Raw genomic sequence first — 20,872 nt, 5'->3', positions numbered from 1 at the left:
TGACCCAATAGACTGCAGTGACTAGAAGTCAACAAGTGTCCCCAAGAAGCTTTCACTTTCCTCCTTTTCTCAAGTCTCTGCCAATACAGTCTCAGAATTCACGTCAACGCAACTGATGCCCCAGGTCTGAGGTGACAGTTAAGGGTCTTTTTGACCAGCTAAGTCTTGTGTGAGCAATACTCAAGAAGCTCAAGGCTCAGCGACATGAGGACTATCCACACTATTCTCTGAAGAAGTGTGTCATGTGCTTACAAGGAATGTAAGAAGTTTGAGGACATTTGAAGCTGAAATTATATATTATAACATCAGTTAAAAGTATTGTTCTTTTTTTTCAGACTCATTAAAAACACAAAGATATTGGTCATATTATATACTGTATTTTGCTGTGCATTAACGTGCTTTTGTGTAATATGTGCCCATGGTTTTGGCCCAGGCTTTAGGAAAAAAACTTTCCTTTTTAATTTTAAATTCAATTATTTATTCATTTATATTTAGAAACAAGACTGGTTATCATGTTCCAGGGTATTCTTTTGCATACAGATATCATTATTGCTTTCTAGAGTTAAATAATTGACTTTTAATGCTTAAGCGTAAATAAAAGAATTTAAAACACTGATAGATATGGAATTAGCACTACCCATGTATAATGTGCGTCCTTATTTTTCCCTCATTTGGGCAAAAAAGTGCACATTATATAAGGCAAAATACGGTAAATCTGAAAAGGAGGAAATTAAGTTTCTATTTTTAAAAGTTATTTTTAACTTTTATTACATTAATACAAGTTTTACATTCAGATATCCCCGACTTCTTTAAAAAATAACTTCTGTGCAATCTTTGCTTTGTTGTTTTGTTTTACTTTTTGTTTTGTGAGAAAAGATCGACTGCCAGGCTGTTCCGCCCTGTATGTTTGACAAGGGCCAGAACAGTTAGTTCCCGCAAAGCCTGGATTCACAAATAAGGAGATCTCTTAATGCCAATATTGTAGCTGATACAATGCTACGAAAATAAACAAAATGAAACAAAAAACAAGCTCAGTCACAACCATGCTTGAAAGGTGAGGTTTGATGCAGGCGCTGCAACAAAGGCACCTAATGCCACCTACTGCCGAAGGGCCCTGGGATCTGTGATAGACAGCTGCTGCCTGCCAGGGAGCTAGGTGTCATCACTGCCAGGTTAAAATAAGGGGAAAAGACTGAGAAATATTTCAAAATATTGCACCTGGGCCTGGCACTGGGGGAAAATCACTTTTAATAGCATGTGTAGGATGAAGTTTTTTAAAGAGTCTTCTTTTTAAGTCCATAACTAAAATCTTATAAATATAGTGTTTTCCGATGAGCTTAAATGTTCCTCTAACAAGTTTACTAAATGTGGCATTTTTAAACAATAATTTTGCCCATTGAATACACAGCAATTACTTGATGCTCTTTTAGAATGTTTTTCTAAGTGTAAATTCTGGGTTCTGTGGCTTAACCACACTTTAATTGGATTTCTCAGTGAGCAGTACTTCCTGCAAGTTGTAACCCATGAGCCATGCCGGAGGGTGAAGTCTTACCAGTCAGAGGGGCTCTCATGTTACTTTATTCTCATCAGATCTGTAATAACCTATGTGCTGATGGTTATTTCAATGGGAGAGAATGAGGCAAGGGTACAAGTTCCTAGTAGATGTTTACTAAATGCTGAATAAATTAGTTATTATAGTAAAAATCAATCAAATAAAATCTAAAATAAATTTTAAAGATGCTCATTTCCCTTATGGACTCTGCAAAATCAGATTTGGGATCACTGTTCTGAAATAATCAACAGACACTTTTCCAGGAGATTTATAAGTATTAATTCAATTGATTCTTAAAACAACCTTTGAGGCAGGTCTAATTATTAATCCATTTTACAGATGCAGAAACTGAGCTATAGAGAAATTGAGCGAGTGGGGCTAGGACTCAAATGCAGGAAGTTAGCACCCAAGTTCATGCCTCAACCTACATCTATTACCGCTTAAGTAAAGTGTGCAGCATAAATAAATAAAAATCCTGTCTCTGGAATCAAATCACCCACATTCCATGAAAATACAGAATAGGCTGATAGAGGATTAAAGGTACTTGAAACACACTGTGGTATTTGTCTAAAAACAAGAATCCACAAACTCCTGTGATTCCAAGCAAAAGGAGATATTTCCGGTTTCCACAATAGCACAGTCACCACAAGCAGGACAGTTTTGCCTGAATCCATGCTACTCCAAGTCACCTAGAAAGTCAGGACTACTAGGTTCAATATCTCCCCTTCATCTCACAGTATGATTTACAGAACATTTACTCTGCGCTTAGTGCCATAATAAGCAATTTTGCATAATGTGTTTATTTTGTCTAATTTTCAATACTTCAGAGAAAGATGTTATCAGCCCATTTTATAGTAGATAAAACTGAGGCTCGGGTCCAGCCAAGATGAAGGTATATGTAGATACATTTTGCCTCCTCACACAACCAAAAGGACAACAACCAATTTAAAAACAAAAACAACCAGAACTGCCAGAAAATCAAACTGTATAGATGTCTGACAACCAAGGAGTTAAAGAAGAAACATTCATCCATACTGGTGCAACGGGAGGAGGCAGGCAGCCAGGGACAGAGAGGACTGAGGCAAGCTGGTGGCTGGCTGACTAGGTGGCCCCACATTTGTGTGAGGATAAGTCAGGAAGAATAATTGGGGACTGAGATACACCATGAATCCCAGGGTTCCAGTGCTGGGAAATAAGGCCTCAAAATCTCTGGCTCTAAAAACCTGTGGAGGTTGCAGTGGTAGGAGAAACTCTCAGTCTTGCATGAGGGTCCATTTGAAGGACCCACAGGGTCCTAGACTTTACACAAGCACACTCACCAGGGAATCAGCACTAGGAAGGTGCAATTTGTGTGTGGGTAGTGGGGGAAGTGGCTGAAAGTGGGGTGAGAGCTAGGCAAGCAGCATCTTTCTCTCTCTGACCCCTCCTCTACACACAGTGCCACAATGCAGAGAAGTAGGTTGCCTCGCCCTGGGGAATACCTAAGGCTCCACCTCTTACAACATATTAGGTGCACTGAGACAAAGAAATATAGTTCAAATGAAAGAACAGATCAAAACTCCAGAAAAACAACTGAGCAACGGGGAAATAGCCAACTTATCAGATTCAGAGTTCAAAACACTGGTAATCGAGGTGCTCACAGAAATGATTGAGTACAGAGGCAAAATAAAGGAAGAAATAAAAACTATATAAAGTGAAATAAAGGAAAATACACAGGGAACCAACAGTGAAGGGAAGAAAACTGGGACTCTCAAATCAATGATTTGGAACATAAGGAAGAAATAAACATTTGACTAGAACAAAATGAAGAAACAAGAATTTTAAAAAATGAGAAGAGGCTTAGGAACTTTTGGGACAACTTTGAACTTTGAACGTTCCAACATATGAATCATAGGGGTGCCAGAAGGAAAAGAGGAAGAACAAGAAATTCAAAACTTATTTGAAAAAATAATGAAGGAAAACATCCCCAACCTGGTGAAGGAAATAGACTTCCAGGCAGTCTGGGAAGCTCAGAGAGTCCCAAAGAAGTTGGACCCAAGGAGGAACATACCAAGACACATCGTAATTAAATTACCCAAGATTAAAGATAAGGAGAGACCTTAAAAGCAGCATGAGAAAAGGAGACAGTTACTTACAAAGGAGTACCTACTACCAACTGATTTCTCAAAAGAAACCTTGCAGGCAAGAAGGGGCTGGAAAAAAGTATTCCAAGTCATGAAATCCAAAGATCTACATCCAAGATTGCTCTATCCAGCAAAGCTTTCATTTAGAATGGAAGGGCAGATCAAGTGCTTCTCAGATAAGATCAAATTCAAGGAGTTCATCATCACCAAGCCTGTATTATATGAAATGTTAAAGGGACTTATCTAGGAAAAAAAAGATCAAAGCTGTGAACAGTAAAATGACAACAAACTCACAACTATCAACAACTGAACCTAAAATCAACAACAACAAAAAATTAAGCAAACAACTATAAGAGGAACAGAATCACAGAAATGGAGATCACATGGAGGATTATCAGGGGGGAGGGGGAAAGGGAAGAATGGGAGGAAAAGTGCAGGGATTTGAAGTGTAATGGGTAGGCATAAAATAGACAGGGGGAGGTTAAGAATAGTATTCCAAGTGGAAAAGCCAAAAGATTTATGTGTATGACCCATGGACATGAACTAAAGAAGGGATGGTGGATGGAAGGGGGATACAGTGTGGAGGGGGATAAAGGAGAAAAATGGGACATATGTAATAGCATAATCAATAAAATATACTTTTTTAAAAAGCTGAGGCTCAGGAAGGGTAACTGACTCATTGTTAGCATTGCCCACTGTTGGCGGAAACAAAAGCCTAACTTAGGTGTGACTCCAAAATCTGTGTACTGACCCCTATGCTTTTCCACTTCCCATTGATTCTGTGTTATTTCACCATTATGATGGTGTTCCTGGTTAAGGCCTTGGTTTTGACACTCAGCATAGTGTTAGGTGAACCATGGTAGAGAGAGAGTCATTTATGCACCAGTCATTTCCTGAGAACCCGTAAACTCTAGGCAGGGTGCTTGGCACTGGAGCACAGAAACACGTGAGCCATGAACCCTGTCCTCTAGACGCTCACCATCACAGAAGGGACTTTTAAAGAAACCAACATCTATGCTTCAGGAGGAAAGAGTTCGCATAGAAGCCGAACTGGATGACAGAGAAAGGACATCGTGCTCACACCTGAATGTGTGTCTGAGAAGAGGGAAGTTAACGTGGGTGTCCAGGAAAAGCTGATGTCTGAGTTGCCTGTAACACATCAGTCAGAATGCACTTTGCACACCATTAGCAGAGCTTGTGCCATATGCCATGCAGTGGAATGTAGAATTCAGAGAAACATTTGACTCTGTGATGGCGATGTGGTTAGAAAGTTAAGCCAGGAGCAGAGGAGGTTTGGAAACCAAGGAAATGAGTTTTCACCTCGGACGGAAGGGACAGGTGAGTATTGATCTTAAGGGGGTAGATCACACACTGTGGTGATCATTTCAGAGGGCAGCAACATTAGAGAACAATAAATGTGCAGATACAGAAGCCAGTCAGAGAAATGGGCTTGGGTTAGGCCATTTACATTTTTAAAACTCAATATATTCTCCCAGACCTGTGAGCAATTAAATGAAATATAAAAAAAACAAGTCAACTCTATCTTTCCCAATGCACAAAGGCAGAGTTTTCTTATTTCCTTACATTAGCAATTCTTATTTCCCTCTAAGTGTTATCCTTTATATTTATTTTTAAATTACATTTAAGTATAATTAAATTTTGAAGACTCCATGACTCAAACATTCCACTAAATTAGGGATTGGAAGTACTATTCTGAGATACTTATTTTTTAAAAAATGTGTGCTGGGAAAATGCAGAGAATATAAACATTCTATGAATTTTAGGTAAAAATTATACATAAAAATCATCTTGCTCTTCTATGAAGTAAGGTCTCAGAGCACTTGCGAGGGACATTTCTTTAGAAGAAAATTAATATTGAAATTATAAAAAAGCCTTAGTTTTGCCTGAGTAAAATTAAACTTGGACTCTTTTTTAAATGATTTTATTTATTTATTTTCAGAGAGTAGAAGGGAGGGATAAAGAAAGGGAGAGAAACATTAGTGTGTGGTTGCCTCTTGCACACTCCTCACTGGGCACCTGGCCTACAACCCAGGCATGTGCCTTGACTGGGAATGGAACCGGTGACCTCCTGGTTCACAGGCTGGCACTTGATCCACTAAGCCATACCTGCCAGGGCTAAACTTGGACTCTTAATCTACTAATATTTCAAAAGAAATATTTTCTTCCAATTTCATGCAAAACTGCACTTATAAACAAGGCTGGTGTCCTTGCACTTTATTGACACCTGCAAAAGCAATTTAATTTGGCATACATTCCTTCATATTTGTGTGAATTACAAACCACATCCCAAATGGCAGAAAAATTTGTTTCCATGCAAAACACAATTCAAAAAACAATTCACAACTTATTTGAAAAGATATTGAAGGAAAGCAACCCCAACCTGGTGAAGGAATTAGACTTCCGGGAAGTCCTGGAAGCTCAGAGAGTCCCCAAGAAGTTGGACCCAAGGAGGAACATACCAAGACACATCATAATTAAATTACCCAAGATTAAAGCTATTTATCATGAGGGATAAACAGCTTTTAGATGCATCCTTAAGTGTGGCCAGTGTGATAACCACTATACCACAGAAACAAGATGGACTTATATGATGTGGAAAGAAAGCACCTGTGTAAGGGTTGTATGCATGGACTGAGAGGCACCAGCAACTGGAGAGAATCACGTGGGAGGAGGCCACCAGAACAGAGTTAAATGCAGGGTTGTATGCATGGAGGCCTGCACTCAGATCCCTGAATGTGAAGTCCAGAGTGCTAGCCATTTCACCGTGGGGCCACAGAAACAACCCGGGTGCCCACCGATAGACGAGTGGATAAAATCGCTGGGGTACATTTACACAATAGAGTCTTAGTTACTGGGTCACAAAAGAAGAATGCAATCTTATTATTTTCAACAGCATGGATGGACCTAGAGGGTGTTATGCTAAATGAAATAAGTCAGTCAGAGAAAGACAAGTACCATATGGTTTTGCTTGTGTGTAGAATCTAAAGAACAATATAAATGAACCAACAGAACAGAAATAGACTCATAGAGACAGACAAAAGACTGATGGTTGCCAGAAGGGAAGAATTGAGGGACTGGGGGAAATAGATGAGGGATTAAGAATTACAAATCGGTAGTTACAAAATAGTCATGGGAATGTAAAGTACAGCATCAGAAATGTAGTCAATACTATTGTAGTAACCATGGATGGTGCAAGATGGTGACTTGATAGTGGAGGACCACTTTGTAAAGTATATGATTGTCTAACCACTATGCTGTACACCAAAAACTAATAAAAAAATAATACTAAATGTAAATGTAACTGAATAAAAAAATAATAAAACTCTATACAGAAAGAAAAAAATAAAAGCATTCTTAACACTGGACAGAAACAGTCAAGCGTGGCTAAGGCAGCATTTGAGGGCCCAGCTCTGCCTGCAAGTAAATCTGGACACTTTGATGTGCGTCAGTTTCTTCATAACCAGCTGGCTAAGGTGCCCTGAAACAAGTCACAAGTCGCCGGGGCAGGACCAGGGGAACAGTGTCCTGACAGGTGACTTGATTGGCACCCACTTTCCAGTCCTGCGGAGCCCAGGCCAGCACCATGCTGCTCCCCTTTGCCCACAGGCTCAGGGCCTCCACTTACAGGCAGGAGGGTCTTTGCAGGGCCCCCACGAAGCGGCATCTCCCATGGAGGCAGTAATGATCGTATTTCTCGGGACATGGAGAGAAGTGGTCATTCCACTTTGATTGTGTGGTGGTAGCTGAAAAGGAATAAAAAGCTCAATAAATCAACCCATTTTAAACGCACATTTGTAAGTAGTATTACATTCTTATCTTTATTGCCTGGCTTTTTGTAGAATGTACTACAGTCTCTCATTTCTCCTTCTCTCTGCACTAAGATAAAAATCACACTTTTGTGGCCCCAAAATAGCTCTAGGGATTGGGTAGTAGAGATTATCATGGGAACATCTCATGTTTTAATTAGATTTATGTACCACCTACAGCTCAGAAATGTTGGTGTTGTTTAAAAGGTAGAGCATAGTTGTGATGAGGGAGAAGGTTTTTCTTTCCGTGAAGATAATTAGAGCCACAGAGCTGATGGCATTGAAGAGAAAAGTACAGTTTTCCCTTTCCTTTCATTCTCTTTTAAAAATTGTTTTAACTTAAGCACTTACATAGCACTTACTGAGTGCCAGGTGCTGCTCTGTAAACGTTATACATATTAACTCATTTAATGCTCAGAACAGCCTTATGACACATCACTGCCATTCTAACATCTTATTTACAGAAGAGCAAAGCAGAACCCATCGAGGCTAAGGAACCTTCCAGAACCACACAGCTAGTGTGGGGCAGGCACGGGAATTGCACCTGGGCCCTTCTGCCCCAGAGTCCATGCTCTTGGCCCCTCCACACTGGCACTCTGTCACCCAGCTGGCCAGCACATAGTTGTCACCTTCCCTCAGCCTGAGTCTGAGGCACGCTTCCTGAATGGCAGACTTTCCCTCGCATTTGGCCCTTGGAAGGTCTCTCATTCCCTGAGAGAGAAAAATTCTGAAAGCTTTATATCTAGGATTTCAATCCTGCAGTGCTCTGACTCTCTTTCTAACCTTTCAGGGTAGCGGCCACCTCATTTTTAGCTGGGGACAATAACATGTAACAATTTCCTTGACATAGAAACTGTTAATAAATAAGGATTGTCCAGAGGAACAGTGCAGAAACTCTAAGCAGCTGTTCCCTGCATTGGTTCCCAACAGACAAGGGGAGCAGCCCACGCCCAGGGGAAACAGCTAAGCAGCAGCACCAGGCCGAGGCGGACTTGCCCCATTCATGTCACCACCAGCAGCTCTCAGGACACACACACCTGTGCAGCCAGAAAGACCACAGTGTGCAGTCTTTCAAGAGGGCATTCCACACTAGGTGTGGTGTGGCACCTGGCACCCCATGACATCAAGCAATCCTTTGATTGATGGCAATACCACTAAACGCCTTCCCTCATGTTATGTAATGAGTACACATAATTGCTCGGGGCCACCAGAGGAGGAATCGCAAAGAGCTCGGCACGATCTGCACACAGCACGTGCCCGTGATGCCAGCTCGCAGCCTTCGGGGTGGCAGAATGTTGCTGAGCAACTGGCTGACCCGGTTTTGCTTGGTGACTTAATCACCAGCCGTGCTCACTGCTGGTCCGTGCCAGATATTTCTGCATGCATGCCAGTCAATGGGACTCCTGTTGAAAATGCTGCCAGAAATAACCACAAATTACCTCAAAGGCAAGATCAGTGTGTTTTGGCAAATAAATTGATGAGTCGACTTTCATTCGTCAAGACTTTCTATCTCCAGAGCCCTGTGGTGGGCATTGGAAAACATCAAAGAAATAAAAGATATCTGATCTCTCTAAATCAGCAAAATAGAATAAATTCAAGAAAATAATGACCAAGTAACCAGTAAAAACAACCATAGTAATTGCATGAACACTTGTGGTCCCCTGGAAACAGTGGAAAGAACACTGGATTAGGAGGAAAGACGTGAGTGTTTCATCTTCAGCCCTTTCATTAGCCAAATGGGTCTGGCAATGTGAATGAAGCTGCCTGAGCCTCTGGTTCCTCATCTGGAAACTGAAGATGCTAACATGGACCTAAAAGGGCTGTTACTGAGGATGCTAACGTGGATCTGAAAGGGCTGTTACTGAAGGTGCTAACATGGACCTAAAAGGGCTATTACTGAAGGTGCTAACATGGACCTAAAAGGGCTGTTGGAAGGCTCATAAAAGGGAAAAAAATGCATGTGGAAATTCCCAGTGCTGTGCCTGGACAATAAAGTTCTCCATAAATGAGTTAAGTTGATTCTAGAATCTTGAAAATCTTGGCAATTCTAAGAAAGTTCTTATATTAGTAGAAATGTGCTTATTTAGTTAGAAAACTTTCTGGAAAATAAAGTTATTTTATTTATTTATTTATTTATTTATTTATTTATTTATTTATTTATTTTTTGTGGAGGTGGGCAAGCAGTTAAGGGATGGGGAATCTCAGCTCAGTCTCAGGAAGATGCAAGGGGCAGATTTAATGGCAACGGTGGAAGAGACATGAAGGGGAGCAGCCAAGGAGGTTCTGAACGGGAGTTAGAGACCTCAATTTGTCAGTGGGCTGAAGAGTTTACACTGAAATTTAAGGCAGGAGACTGCTGAAGAAGGTTTTTATGGATTAAATTTAATGGTACATGGAAAAGCTGAACTGGGCAGCATTTTATGAATGTATTATCTAGGACAGAGCAGACTGGATCAGAGAAGGAAGATGCCGGGTCAAGGAGAAAACCAAGCCCTCCCCTCCCTCCTGCTGAGCCATGCAGACACAGGTGATGTGTGCCTGGTGGTGGGGGGCAAGGAGAAGTGTTGAAGAAGAAGCAGGACTTGATGAGAGATCCACTGTGCGCCTGAAAGGTTCTTTCTACTTTGCAAAACACATCCAGCTTTAAGTAGAAGCTGTGTGTCTCTGCATCCTGACCTTGACCAATACCTTTGGTTGCCATGTTCTCTTAAATATAGTCAGTGTTCTCATAAATGCCAAATGGACCATGATCCCCCAAACCACCTAAAAGCAGCTGCTGGCTGCAGTGATTGTTCAGTCTCGGTTGGTCCAGCAGCACACACCTGTGCCAGGAAAATGGCTGCCAGGGGCTGTTTGGATAATTCGCAGACCTCTTTGTCAAATAAGCATGATCTTAGGTAGTGGCAGCAGTATTTTGATTTTAAAACACTTGTATACCACCAAGCAGAAAAAATCCAGTGATTTTTCTATGGAACTTTAAAACCTGAAAGAAAAATAAGTCAAATATACCGCCCCCACAAAAGCCGGAGAGATCCTCTCTCCTGGAAATTAAAGGCCTGTCAGTATTGCCTTTAATACTGACAGGTGCGAAATGCATCTAAAATTCCAGTTGCTTTCATCTAAAGTTCATGAAGGTCACATTGTTTGGAAGTTGAACAGTTGTGAAATCTAACGTCTTCTGCCTTTCATGAGATTTGATGACGCCAGGGGGGGCTGGGAAGACGGCAACATTGTACTATTCTGTTCCAGGAAGGTGTCCCAAGAAGAAGGAAAACTCAATCCTGTGATAAAATAAGATTAGGTCCATGTATTGGGATATCTGTTGAGAATTGCATGGTGAAGTTTTGAAAATGTCAAAGGCCTAAACTAAAAGACTCCCCTGATTCTGGGGGTGGTGGAATTAACTGCTATTTTGTCCTCCCGCCTTCCTCTTTTCCAGCCCACGTGACCCAAACCGAAACATTCCTTTGGGAGTGAGCCTCTCCCACAAAACTGTGCTGGAAAACTACATCCGCTGGCAGGCCAGGCCGCCACAGCCTCAGAAGTGGATGGGCACCACGGGTAATGTGTCTCAACCTCCTCCTGATGCACTGTATTCCAAAGATTCTAAAGACAATTAAGTGAGAAACCACAGGGGTGGCTACAGGTCCATGTATGTCGAAATCTGATTCTAAGAGTGAGCAAGAGGGATCAGAAGTGAGAACAGCTCTGGTTGATCATAGGGGCAGATGGACAAGAAGTGGATCTTCTTTAGGTGATGTGGACGGTTAGGTGAGAGGGGATGGATCCTCCCCTTGAGCCAGTCAGTTGGGGGACTGCAGCAGACACCACATCACCTCGTCTGAGTGTGGATTTCCCTCAGCCTGATAGATGCTGTGATTAAGCAGCATTGCTCCCTGGTCTCACTGTACGTGATTCTTATTCTCAAGACAAACCAGGCTTTGTGATGTCTTGGTGGTGAGAACTCTTTAGATTTGAAACATTGGGTCTATTTTTCATAAAACCCTAACTTAATTATTCCAAAAGTGCTTAGTACAAATGTATGTAATAATTTTGTTATGATGCTAATATCAGTAGCTCTTCTGAAAGTAAGTCTAAAGGTACTGTACAATTATTATTACAATGCTTTTTTGGGGGTAAATTTCAGTACACTGTATAAACCTCATGGTACATTTGACCTCTAGTTAAATCTCTATGTGAGAGACTCAAAAGTGTGGGTTTAGTGTTGAGATAGATGCCCCACGAGTGTTAACAAGGAGAGAGAGGAAGGGAAGCAAACACCCCTAAGTTCCTCTTCCCCTGCAGACACCTCCCTGGCAAAGGATGCCCCTGGTGCACAGGGGGGTCGAAGTGGCCCCAGCAGACTTTGGAGAGAAGTTTCTCCCGTGTCTGCACAGCAGAGCCCAAGGCTTCAGTCTTCTGCCCTTGGCTTCCAGACATCTCCCCAACAGGGTTTCCTCATTTTACAGCCCTTTTAAGCCAAGAGGTGAAGAACAAAGTTGGGAATTTCTAAAGTTACTTTTCCTTCTATTCTTGCAATCTATCTCCCTGAGACAAGAGAATGTAAATTCATGGTGCCCTTGAAGAAGTGCAGATTTGACATTTATTGTAACTGAGGGCTCCCATTCATCTCACATCCGATGACATTTCCTATAGAAATGTGAAAGGGTTGGTTACTCCAGGATAAGAAAAATAGATCTCACTGAGGTCCTTGTTGCCCCTCCTGGCTTCCAGAATGTGCTCCTACAGGGGACTAATCAGACCCCATCTGCTTGTCTTTTAACCTGAGGGCTGTGCCAACCATTTCTGAACTGATTAGCGTGGCTGTCACTTAGAGCTGCCCTCTTTCATTCTGTATTTTTCAAGGAAAAGGGAATCCAGTGTTGAAATGTGAGTGTATTTGCATATATTTAAAATTATTCATAGTTGTGAGGCAAATGAAAATAAGAGTGGGCCGGAGGAAAACCTGTATTTCTTTCTGTTTTTGGAGAGTGCACACTGTGGAATTGTTCTGCCTGTGATGCCCTCTTTGCTTGTTCTCCTCTGCTGGTTCTTTCTCAGCTTCCCCAACCTCTAAATCTTGCAGTGCACTGGGGCTCAATGCTGTGTTATCTTTTCTCCTCCCTCTACTCCCTCCCTCAGAATTTCTTGGCTTGAAACACCTTTAGGGTAATAATTCCCAAATTCAGGATTTCATTACAGATCACTTTTCTTAGTGCCAACTGTCAAACCAATAAATCCACTCGATGTCTAACTGGCATTTCAACTTAACACATCCAAAATGGAACACCTCATTTCCCTCCTCAAATCATGTGTTTGTTCATCTCAGTAGGTATTTACATTTTCTTTATAATTCAGGACAAAAATGTTGGAATTATCTTGACTTTGTTCTCTTTTACTGTACATCCAGTTCATCAGAAAATTCTTCTAGTTGTATTCAAAGTATGTAGAATTGTCCCTCCATTTTCACTACCCTGGTGTAAGCCCAACAGCCCCTCTAGGCTTGGGGTAGTGTCCATGAAAATAACCTCTAAGTAGTCTCCCTGCTTTTGCCCCTTTAACCGTCTAGTCTAAATACACAGAAACCAGGTGGATGCCGTTAAAACTTACTGAGAGTCAAAGCTGAAGGCTCTAACCTCCTCACCAAGGCTCTGGGTTATACTACGCATTATTTCTCTTTCCCATATCCTCTCCAGTGTCATATTTGACCATTGTGTTCATTGCTGCATTCTTGGTCCCTGTAACAGAGCCTGCTGCAGAACAGGTGCTTGTAAGTATTGGTGGAATGTATATATTTCTCACTCAAAATAGAAAGTGACAAACCAAAAATGGAATGCTTAAACTCTGGGGCTATTTGAAGATAAAATTATAAAATTATTTAAAAACAGGAAAAATTCCTAAAGATTATCTGACTCATGTCTTCATTTTATAGGTTAAAAACTGAGTCTTTGAAAGCTTAAGTTACTTATCCAAGGTCACATTGTCAGACAATAGAGAAAATCTGATCTCGTTCCATATTAATTTCTTTCTCAAGAAGCTTTGGTCCTTATCTGGACTTTACTTTCAAGCAATTGTTTTTGAAAATTTCCCACATCATTCTGGCACTTAGCATGGTGACTAAGAACACACATTTCCAAAGCCAGTCTCTCCGAATTCATGTTTCCTGAGGGGGATTAAAGGTTTGTTTCCTCCCAAATACTCCTTTTGGGATATTGATTTTAAGCTGGTAATTACGGGAAAAAAGACTCAAAGCAAACTTTTGACCCTCCCCCTTTATTGCCTAAAAGGAATTTCAATAGAGGACATGCTCCAAGAAGAGAGATATAAATTATTACAGATAATCAGAGTTTTACGTGAACTAGTGTATGATAGAGGGAGGAACCTGACAAGGCCTGTTTGATCAAAGTTCTCTGTGTGTCTCACTGGGAAAGGTGGCCCAGCAAGCATTTGTTTACCAAATATTTGCCTTTCTACACCCATGTGAATTTCCTTCCTGCCCTTTGAAATCCCAAACCTGAACATTTTCCTTCTCCTTAGCTCCAGAACTGCCCAATTGCGGGATATGTCGCTGAGTCTTGCATTCTTACGGCACTCATGCATGTACATAAGTAGGAAGTCTGGCTATTTTCTCATGTTAATCTTTCTCATGTAAATTTGATTATTAGCCCAGACAGAAGAATTTAGAAAGGTGGGAGGGAAATTAATTTTTTGACCCCTACACAGTCTACTCTGCTTCCTGTGTGCCTTTCAGCTAAAAATCTGCACAGTAAAGAAAGAACTGACAAACTAGAAAAGGCAACTTATAGCTGCTGTGGAAAATAGTATGCAGTTTCTTCAGAAAATTAAGAACACATCAAACATATGATTCAGCAATCCCAGTTGTGGATATTAATCTGAAAGAATTAAAATCAGTATCTCAAAGTGATATCTACACTCCAGTATTTATTGCAGAATTATTTACAAAGGCCAAGATACAAAAACAACTTAAATACCCATCAATGGATGAATAGGTAAAGAAAATACCTTATATCAGTACAATGGGATATTATTCAGTACTTTAAAAAGAAGGCAATCCTTCAATACGCAACAACATGAGCAGACCCGGAGAATAGTACACTTAGTGAAATAAGCCTGTCAGAGAAGGACAAATATTACATGATTTTACTTATTTAGTCTCTAAATAACCAAATCTGTGGAAGCAGAGTAGAACCATGGTTGCCAGGGGACTGAGGGAAGGGAAAATGTGAAATTTTTGTTCAGTGGGTATAAAATTTTAGTTACACAAGATAAATAGTCTAGTTAATAATAGTGTATTGTACATTTAACAATTCGTTAAGGGGTAGGTCTCCTGTTAAGTGTTTTTATAGCAATGAAAAATTAGAAATCAAGCCCTGGCTGGCATAGCTCAGTGAATTGAGCACTGGCTGCAAACCACGGGGTCACCAATTTGATTCCCAGTCAGGGCATGTGCCTGGATTGTGGGCCAGGTGCCCGGGGGGGGGGCACGTGAGAGGCAACCACACATGGATGTTTCTCTCCCTCTCTTTCTTCCTCCCTTCCCATATCTCTAAAAATAAGTAACATCTTTCAAAAAATTAGAAAACACATTTAGGATATGATGTGGCAGATTGTTTACTACTTTCAGTGTTCAAATTATGGAATCGTCTCCCAAAGGAAATGTAAGAATGCCATCCTTTAAACCATTTGAAACCTGACTGCAGGAAAGCACAGAAATACATGAAGTTGGCCTTGTTCTTCTCCCTACATGGATGACAAGACCACACAAGCATGACCTAAGACACGGGTGGATTCCACAGCACATAGATACTCTCCAGACCGCCCACTAATAAGAGGGAAGGGGACGATCAGGCTGGAATTGATGACTCACATCAGGACGACTTGCTCAGAATGTTCCTGGCCCAGTTACAACTTTGCCAGGGTGTTAGGGAAGGCACAGCTGCCACCAAGTCACCACACTCCCAGCCTGGCAAAGTTTCCAGGGAATATAGGAGGGTCTTCTCCACTCCACCCTGTATTTGGAATTGGCCTGTGTTTTCTCTTAAATCAGAAACAACTCGTGTAGAAGACCAGACCTGACAATCTATAAAGGATAGACAGAATCTTAGACCAGAGGTCAGCAAACTATGGCCCAATGGCCAAATCTCGCCCACAGCCTGTTTCGCTAAAGAAAGCTTTATTGAAACACATCCAAGGCCACTTGTTTGCCTAGTGTCTATGGCTGCTCTGACAGTGAAACAGCAGAATTGATTAGCTGCAGCAAAACTCACGGTCCACAAAGCCTAAGATAATTATTATCTGGCTTTTTACAGGCTAAACCCTTCTTTAGACTAATAATTTTGAGAATAGTAATTCAAGCATCTTCAAGGCAAAATATGTAAAAATTATTGCCTTCTTCCCTTTTTTGAAGTTATGGAAGAGGGAAAAATTAATTTTAATAGAACACGGCCACTTTGTACTAATCTAGCCTGCACTAGCACATGCTTGAGCCTGGAGCATGCGTGTGACACTAACGTAGTGTCATGGTTAGGGATGAGAGCACTAGAATCAGAAAGAGCCGAGTGTGAATCCTGGATTTGTTCTTTCCCAGCTGTGTCATCTTTGGCATGTTACTTAATCTTTCTAGGCTGCACCTTGAAATAAAGTAAAAAATAATTGTCCAGCTCATTGAGAGGAAACAAATGAATTACCGCATGTAAAACACTTAGCACAGTAGCTGCTACATTTGTATGTGCTCCCAAAAACTACTTAGTTTTATGATTACTATATCATAAAAAAATTAAACTTAGGGAAACAGCTTTCCAAGACCGAAGAGAAAGCTGATGAAACAGAAACATGTCACGTGTTCAGCGTTACCTGCACAGTTTTCTCCAGCACCTCCACAGAGAAGGCCATCGTTTTCAGGACTTCTGGATGAATTCCCATCTGCCAGAACACCGTGGAGGATCACTAGACCTTCAAGTTCAAAACAGAACCAAAACGAACATGAAAACTTGAAAATCTCCTCAATGTGAAATACTGTATTGAAGTTCTGACCCATTTATAGAAATCTCAAGGCTATGTCTTCCATTTCCAGTTCATCCCCCCACAGTGAGGGAGGTGTGCACAGGCCAGCCTGTCTCGTTCTTTAAGTTCAGTGCTGAAGTCCGAATTTTCAAGCCATCATAACTATGCACCTTAAGTGAGGAAACTTGACCATAACTTGTGAGGGAAGCTTATCATATAAACAGAAAGTGGAGTTCTCAGCGTCTGGATGGATACATTAAAATTTCCAGGGAAAATGGGTGATGAACCCATAGAGCAACACACTTTCTCCATTCCACACAGACCCAATATTTCTCCAATATTAACTATTTAGTGTCCTTCCTCCTGTAAAGTGACCTATGTATTCAATTCATAGGAATTATTTTAAAACTTCAAGTTCCTCTGTGACTTATCTCTGTCTCTGAGAAAGACAGGCCTCACAGAAAGGTATGGGGGACAAAGAAACCCTGTACATGATTGAATCAGCTTAAAACACAATGTGTATTTTTTATATGGACCTGATCCAAACAAACTGTAAACAATCACTTATTAGTTAATCAGTGAAATTTGACATTGACTGAATATTAGATATATTAAGAAATTGTTATAGTTTAAAGTGTGACAATGATATTGTAGTTTAGGTTAAAAAAGAGTCCATATCTCTTAGACACTTATATTTAAATATTTATTAATAAAATTAGTGTGTCTGAGATTTGCTTTAAAATAATTCCCAAAGGAAAGGGGGTACAAGGCAATGAGGCAACATTATACTTAACACAAGATTGGCCACAAGTTGATAACTGTTGAAGCTGGGTGGTGGGTATATCAAGATTCACTATGCCGTTCTCTCTACTTTTATATATATGGGTAAATGTCTGTAAGAAGAAGTTGTGGGTCAACTTCTGGTCAAGATGACGTGTAGGTAAATGCAGTACTTGCATTGGCCCACGACCGCATCAAAAATACAACTGAACTAGAGGATAATCATCATTCAATAAGTACCATGTAAAATCTAGCTGAACAGATGTCCTGCAGCTAAGGATATAAAGAAGCCACATTGAGACTGGAAGGAGGGGCAGAGACACAAAACAAGCTGGTCTCACATGCATGTGTGGTGTATACAAATCGGGAGTGATATCTCAGCTATGGAGGTCTCCCTAGAGGAGTGAGGGGTCCCAACCCTACACCATATACCCCAGCCTGAGGTTCCAGTACTGGGAAGAGTAGTCTTTATAACTCTTGGCTGTAAAAACCAGTGGAGATTGAGTCTGATCCAATGCACGGTCTTACTCAGACTCACTGACTCAGAGTTCCAGTGTTGGGGCAGCAACTTAAAAGGTACCAGGGACATAGGGGGAGGAACTGACGTATTTAGCATCAGGCCAAAAATTAGAGGGATAGTTTTATCCCAGACAGGAGTGCTGCCAGAAGCCATTGCTCCTTTTGTGAGCCATTTCCTCACAGAGAGCTGTTAGGTGTTGTATCTGAGTCTCCCTTGACCTGACTATCACGGTTTTCCCTGTCCTAGTGATTCCCTGAGACCCAACCCCAACAAGCTATTTCCAGTTGCTTTTCCATACAAATGGCCTATCCTGGCTCATGCTTCAGACTTCTCTAAAACCTCTCAAACAAGCAGCATCTGGCCTCAGTATGCCCTGTACCACTTGAAAAGTGGCCCAAGGTCTGGCACTGTAGCAGCTAGATTTGGCATCTCCTGGGCAGCAGTTTGGCATCTCCTGGGCAGCTCCAAGCCCAGCAAAAATAGTAGCCATCTGCAGATCACTTGTAGCTCATGCTGGGTGAACTCAGGCAGAGCATAGGCAGTGGCTGACCTTGGCCTGTACCTCTTGGGAGACCTCAGAGCTAGCATGCTCAGTAGACAGGTTCAGACCAAGTTGGAACACCACTCAACCACCTCCACAAGCAACACACTCAAGGGGCAGACTCAGTGGGCACCAGAGTCCCACTGAAGTAAGTCCTGCTGCCTGGGATAAGCCCCTGTATAGCTGATCCTCCATGATGGTCACAGCCAGTCTTTGCAGCTGATTGGCCTGGGGGTAAATCTCTCCCATTGATGTACCAACATTAATTAAGGCCCAACTACAATAGGAGTGTGTATACAGCCCACATGGTGGGGGAGGTGGGCACACCTGGAGTGCTCAGCTTGAGTGAACAGGGAGGCTGTGCCACTGGACCCCACCTATTACATGAGGTACTCTACTAAGCCTGGGAGATGTAGCAGCTCTTTATAATACATAGAAACAGACCCACAGAGGCTGCCAAAATGAGGACACAAGAAAACATGGCTCAAAATTAAAACATAGAACAAAGCTCCAGAAAAAGAACAAGACAAAGTAGAGACAAGCAATCTACTAGATTCAGAGTTTGAAACACTGGTTATAAGGATGTCAATGAATTTAGGAGAAAAGTAGATGGACTCAAAGAGGCTCACACTAAGACATACCATAATTAAAACGCCAAAGGTTAAAGACAAAGAGAGAATCTTAAAAGCAGCAAGGGAGAAACTGTTAGTCACCTACGAAGGAGCTGTTATAGACTGTCAGTTGATTTCTCAACAGAAAATTTGCAGGCCAGAGGGATTAGCAAGAACTGTTCAAAGTGATGAAAAGCAAGAACCTACAACTAAGATTACTCTACCCAGCAAAGCTATCATTTAGAATCAAAGGACAGATAAAGAGCTTCCCAGACAAGAAAAAGCTGAAGAAGTGGATCACCACCAAACCAGTATTACATGAAATGTTAAAAAGTCTTCTTTAAGAAGAAGAAGAAGAAGAAGAAGAAGAAGAAGAAGAAGAAGAAGAAGAAGAAGAAGAAGAAGAAAAGGAAAAAAGAAGATAAAAAATATGAACAATAAAATGGCAAATATATGTCTACCTACAATTAAACCTGAAAAACAAAACAAACAAGCAGAGCACAAACAGACTCATAGATACAATACAGAGAACACTTTGTGGGGTTGGATGAAAAAAGTGAAGGGATTAAGAAGCACAAGTTATTACTAATAGAACAGTCATGAGGTTGTAAAGTAGAACATAGGGAATATAGTCAATAATGTTCTAATAAGTATGTGTGATGTCAGATGGGTATAAGATTATCAGGGCAATCACTCTGTAAGTTATATAATGTCTAATCATTGGAGTGTACACCTGAAACTAATATAGTAGTGTATGTCCACTGTAATTTTAAAAATGATTTAAATAAAAGAGGTTGGACAAGATGGGAGCCTGGGAGGGTGGAGATAAAGTGGCTTGGCAGTCGGTCCTGAGGTCATGAGCTGTTTTTGCCACGTTGCAGCCATGTGCATTGGTAGGCTTCATGACTTCTCAGTTTTGTCATTGGGAAATTGAAGATAATTATTTTCTCTACTTTAGGGCATTGTTGCGAGGATTCAACCAGGTAAGCATACCAAGCACTTAACAGTGCTTGGCATGTAATCAATTCTCACTTAAATTGCTCATTAGTATGTAACTGGCAGTCATAGAACAACTTGCTTACTTGTCAGGCTGATGTTTATACATCTAGCCAATGGTTTAACTGCATGTGTCCTCTGATTCAGTTCAGTTCAACAAGCATCCATGAGCATCCAGAAACACACGGGTCATTAGGACATGCTCTGCCATCAAACTGCTCCAAAGCTACTAAGGCAGGTAATTAGCCAACCAATTAGCCATAATACAAGTGATAGTATTGCACCAGAGAACAATAGTATCTAGTCAGTTCAAAGACCACTAGAGTTTCCAAAAGAAGTGTTTCAAAAGAGAGATTCTTTTTCATTTATCAAGTTAGAAACAGTCCTTTATTTTTTTTGAAAGGTGGTAACTAGCATTGGAAACAGTAAAGAGAAATGGAGACTGAAATCCACTGGTGGTGAGTAAATTCACACTTCCTCTTAGAAGAGAACTTAGCATTCTGTGCACTAAAAGCAAAAAAAAAAAAGCAAAAAAACATATAAGTGCTTACTCTAGTAATTTTTCCTAAGAAAATAATTAAAAATACATAAAAAGATTTAGCTACAAAAAGTCTCTACATGAAATGGGTTTTAAAAAATAGGAATTACCTAAATATCTGACCACAGAGAATTGATTATACATACAAAACTATTATTTTCATGCAGTAAAATGCTATTCAGCCATAAAAATAATTTCCAAACATTACTTGAACATTTCAGTATATTCCTAAGTAAGAGAAGCAGCTGCTAGAACAGAAATGTGCTGTGGTCTGTGTGTTTGTCTGTGTGTGTGAGTGATAAGGGTCAAAAGACCCATAGAGATAGTCCAAATTTTCCCTATTTGCACTTTCTAATTTTG

At 40.9% G+C, this 20,872-nt stretch overlaps 1 protein-coding gene across 2 annotated transcripts in view; it reads right to left on the bottom strand.

Moving 5' to 3' along the window:
- Positions 1-20,872, bottom strand: part of BTC (betacellulin) — a 47,244-nt gene that overhangs the window by 6,187 nt on the left and 20,185 nt on the right. The window contains exons 2-3 of one of the 2 annotated variants that reach the window (XM_037163506.2): positions 16,377-16,475; positions 7,322-7,439 (exon numbers count right to left, since the gene is read on the bottom strand). In XM_037163506.2, coding sequence (XP_037019401.2) covers positions 7,322-7,439; positions 16,377-16,475 — 217 coding nt within the window. The remainder of the gene's footprint in view (positions 1-7,321; positions 7,440-16,376; positions 16,476-20,872) is intronic. The other variant, XM_037163507.2, reaches the window with a different exon arrangement.

The sequence above is a fragment of the Artibeus jamaicensis genome, unplaced genomic scaffold, assembly GCF_021234435.1.
Source record: "Artibeus jamaicensis isolate MK-2021 breed Jamaican fruit bat unplaced genomic scaffold, CSHL_Jam_final scaffold_1031, whole genome shotgun sequence".
Classification (NCBI taxonomy): Eukaryota; Metazoa; Chordata; class Mammalia; order Chiroptera; family Phyllostomidae; genus Artibeus; species Artibeus jamaicensis.
This window is presented reverse-complemented; position numbering and strand designations above follow the sequence as displayed.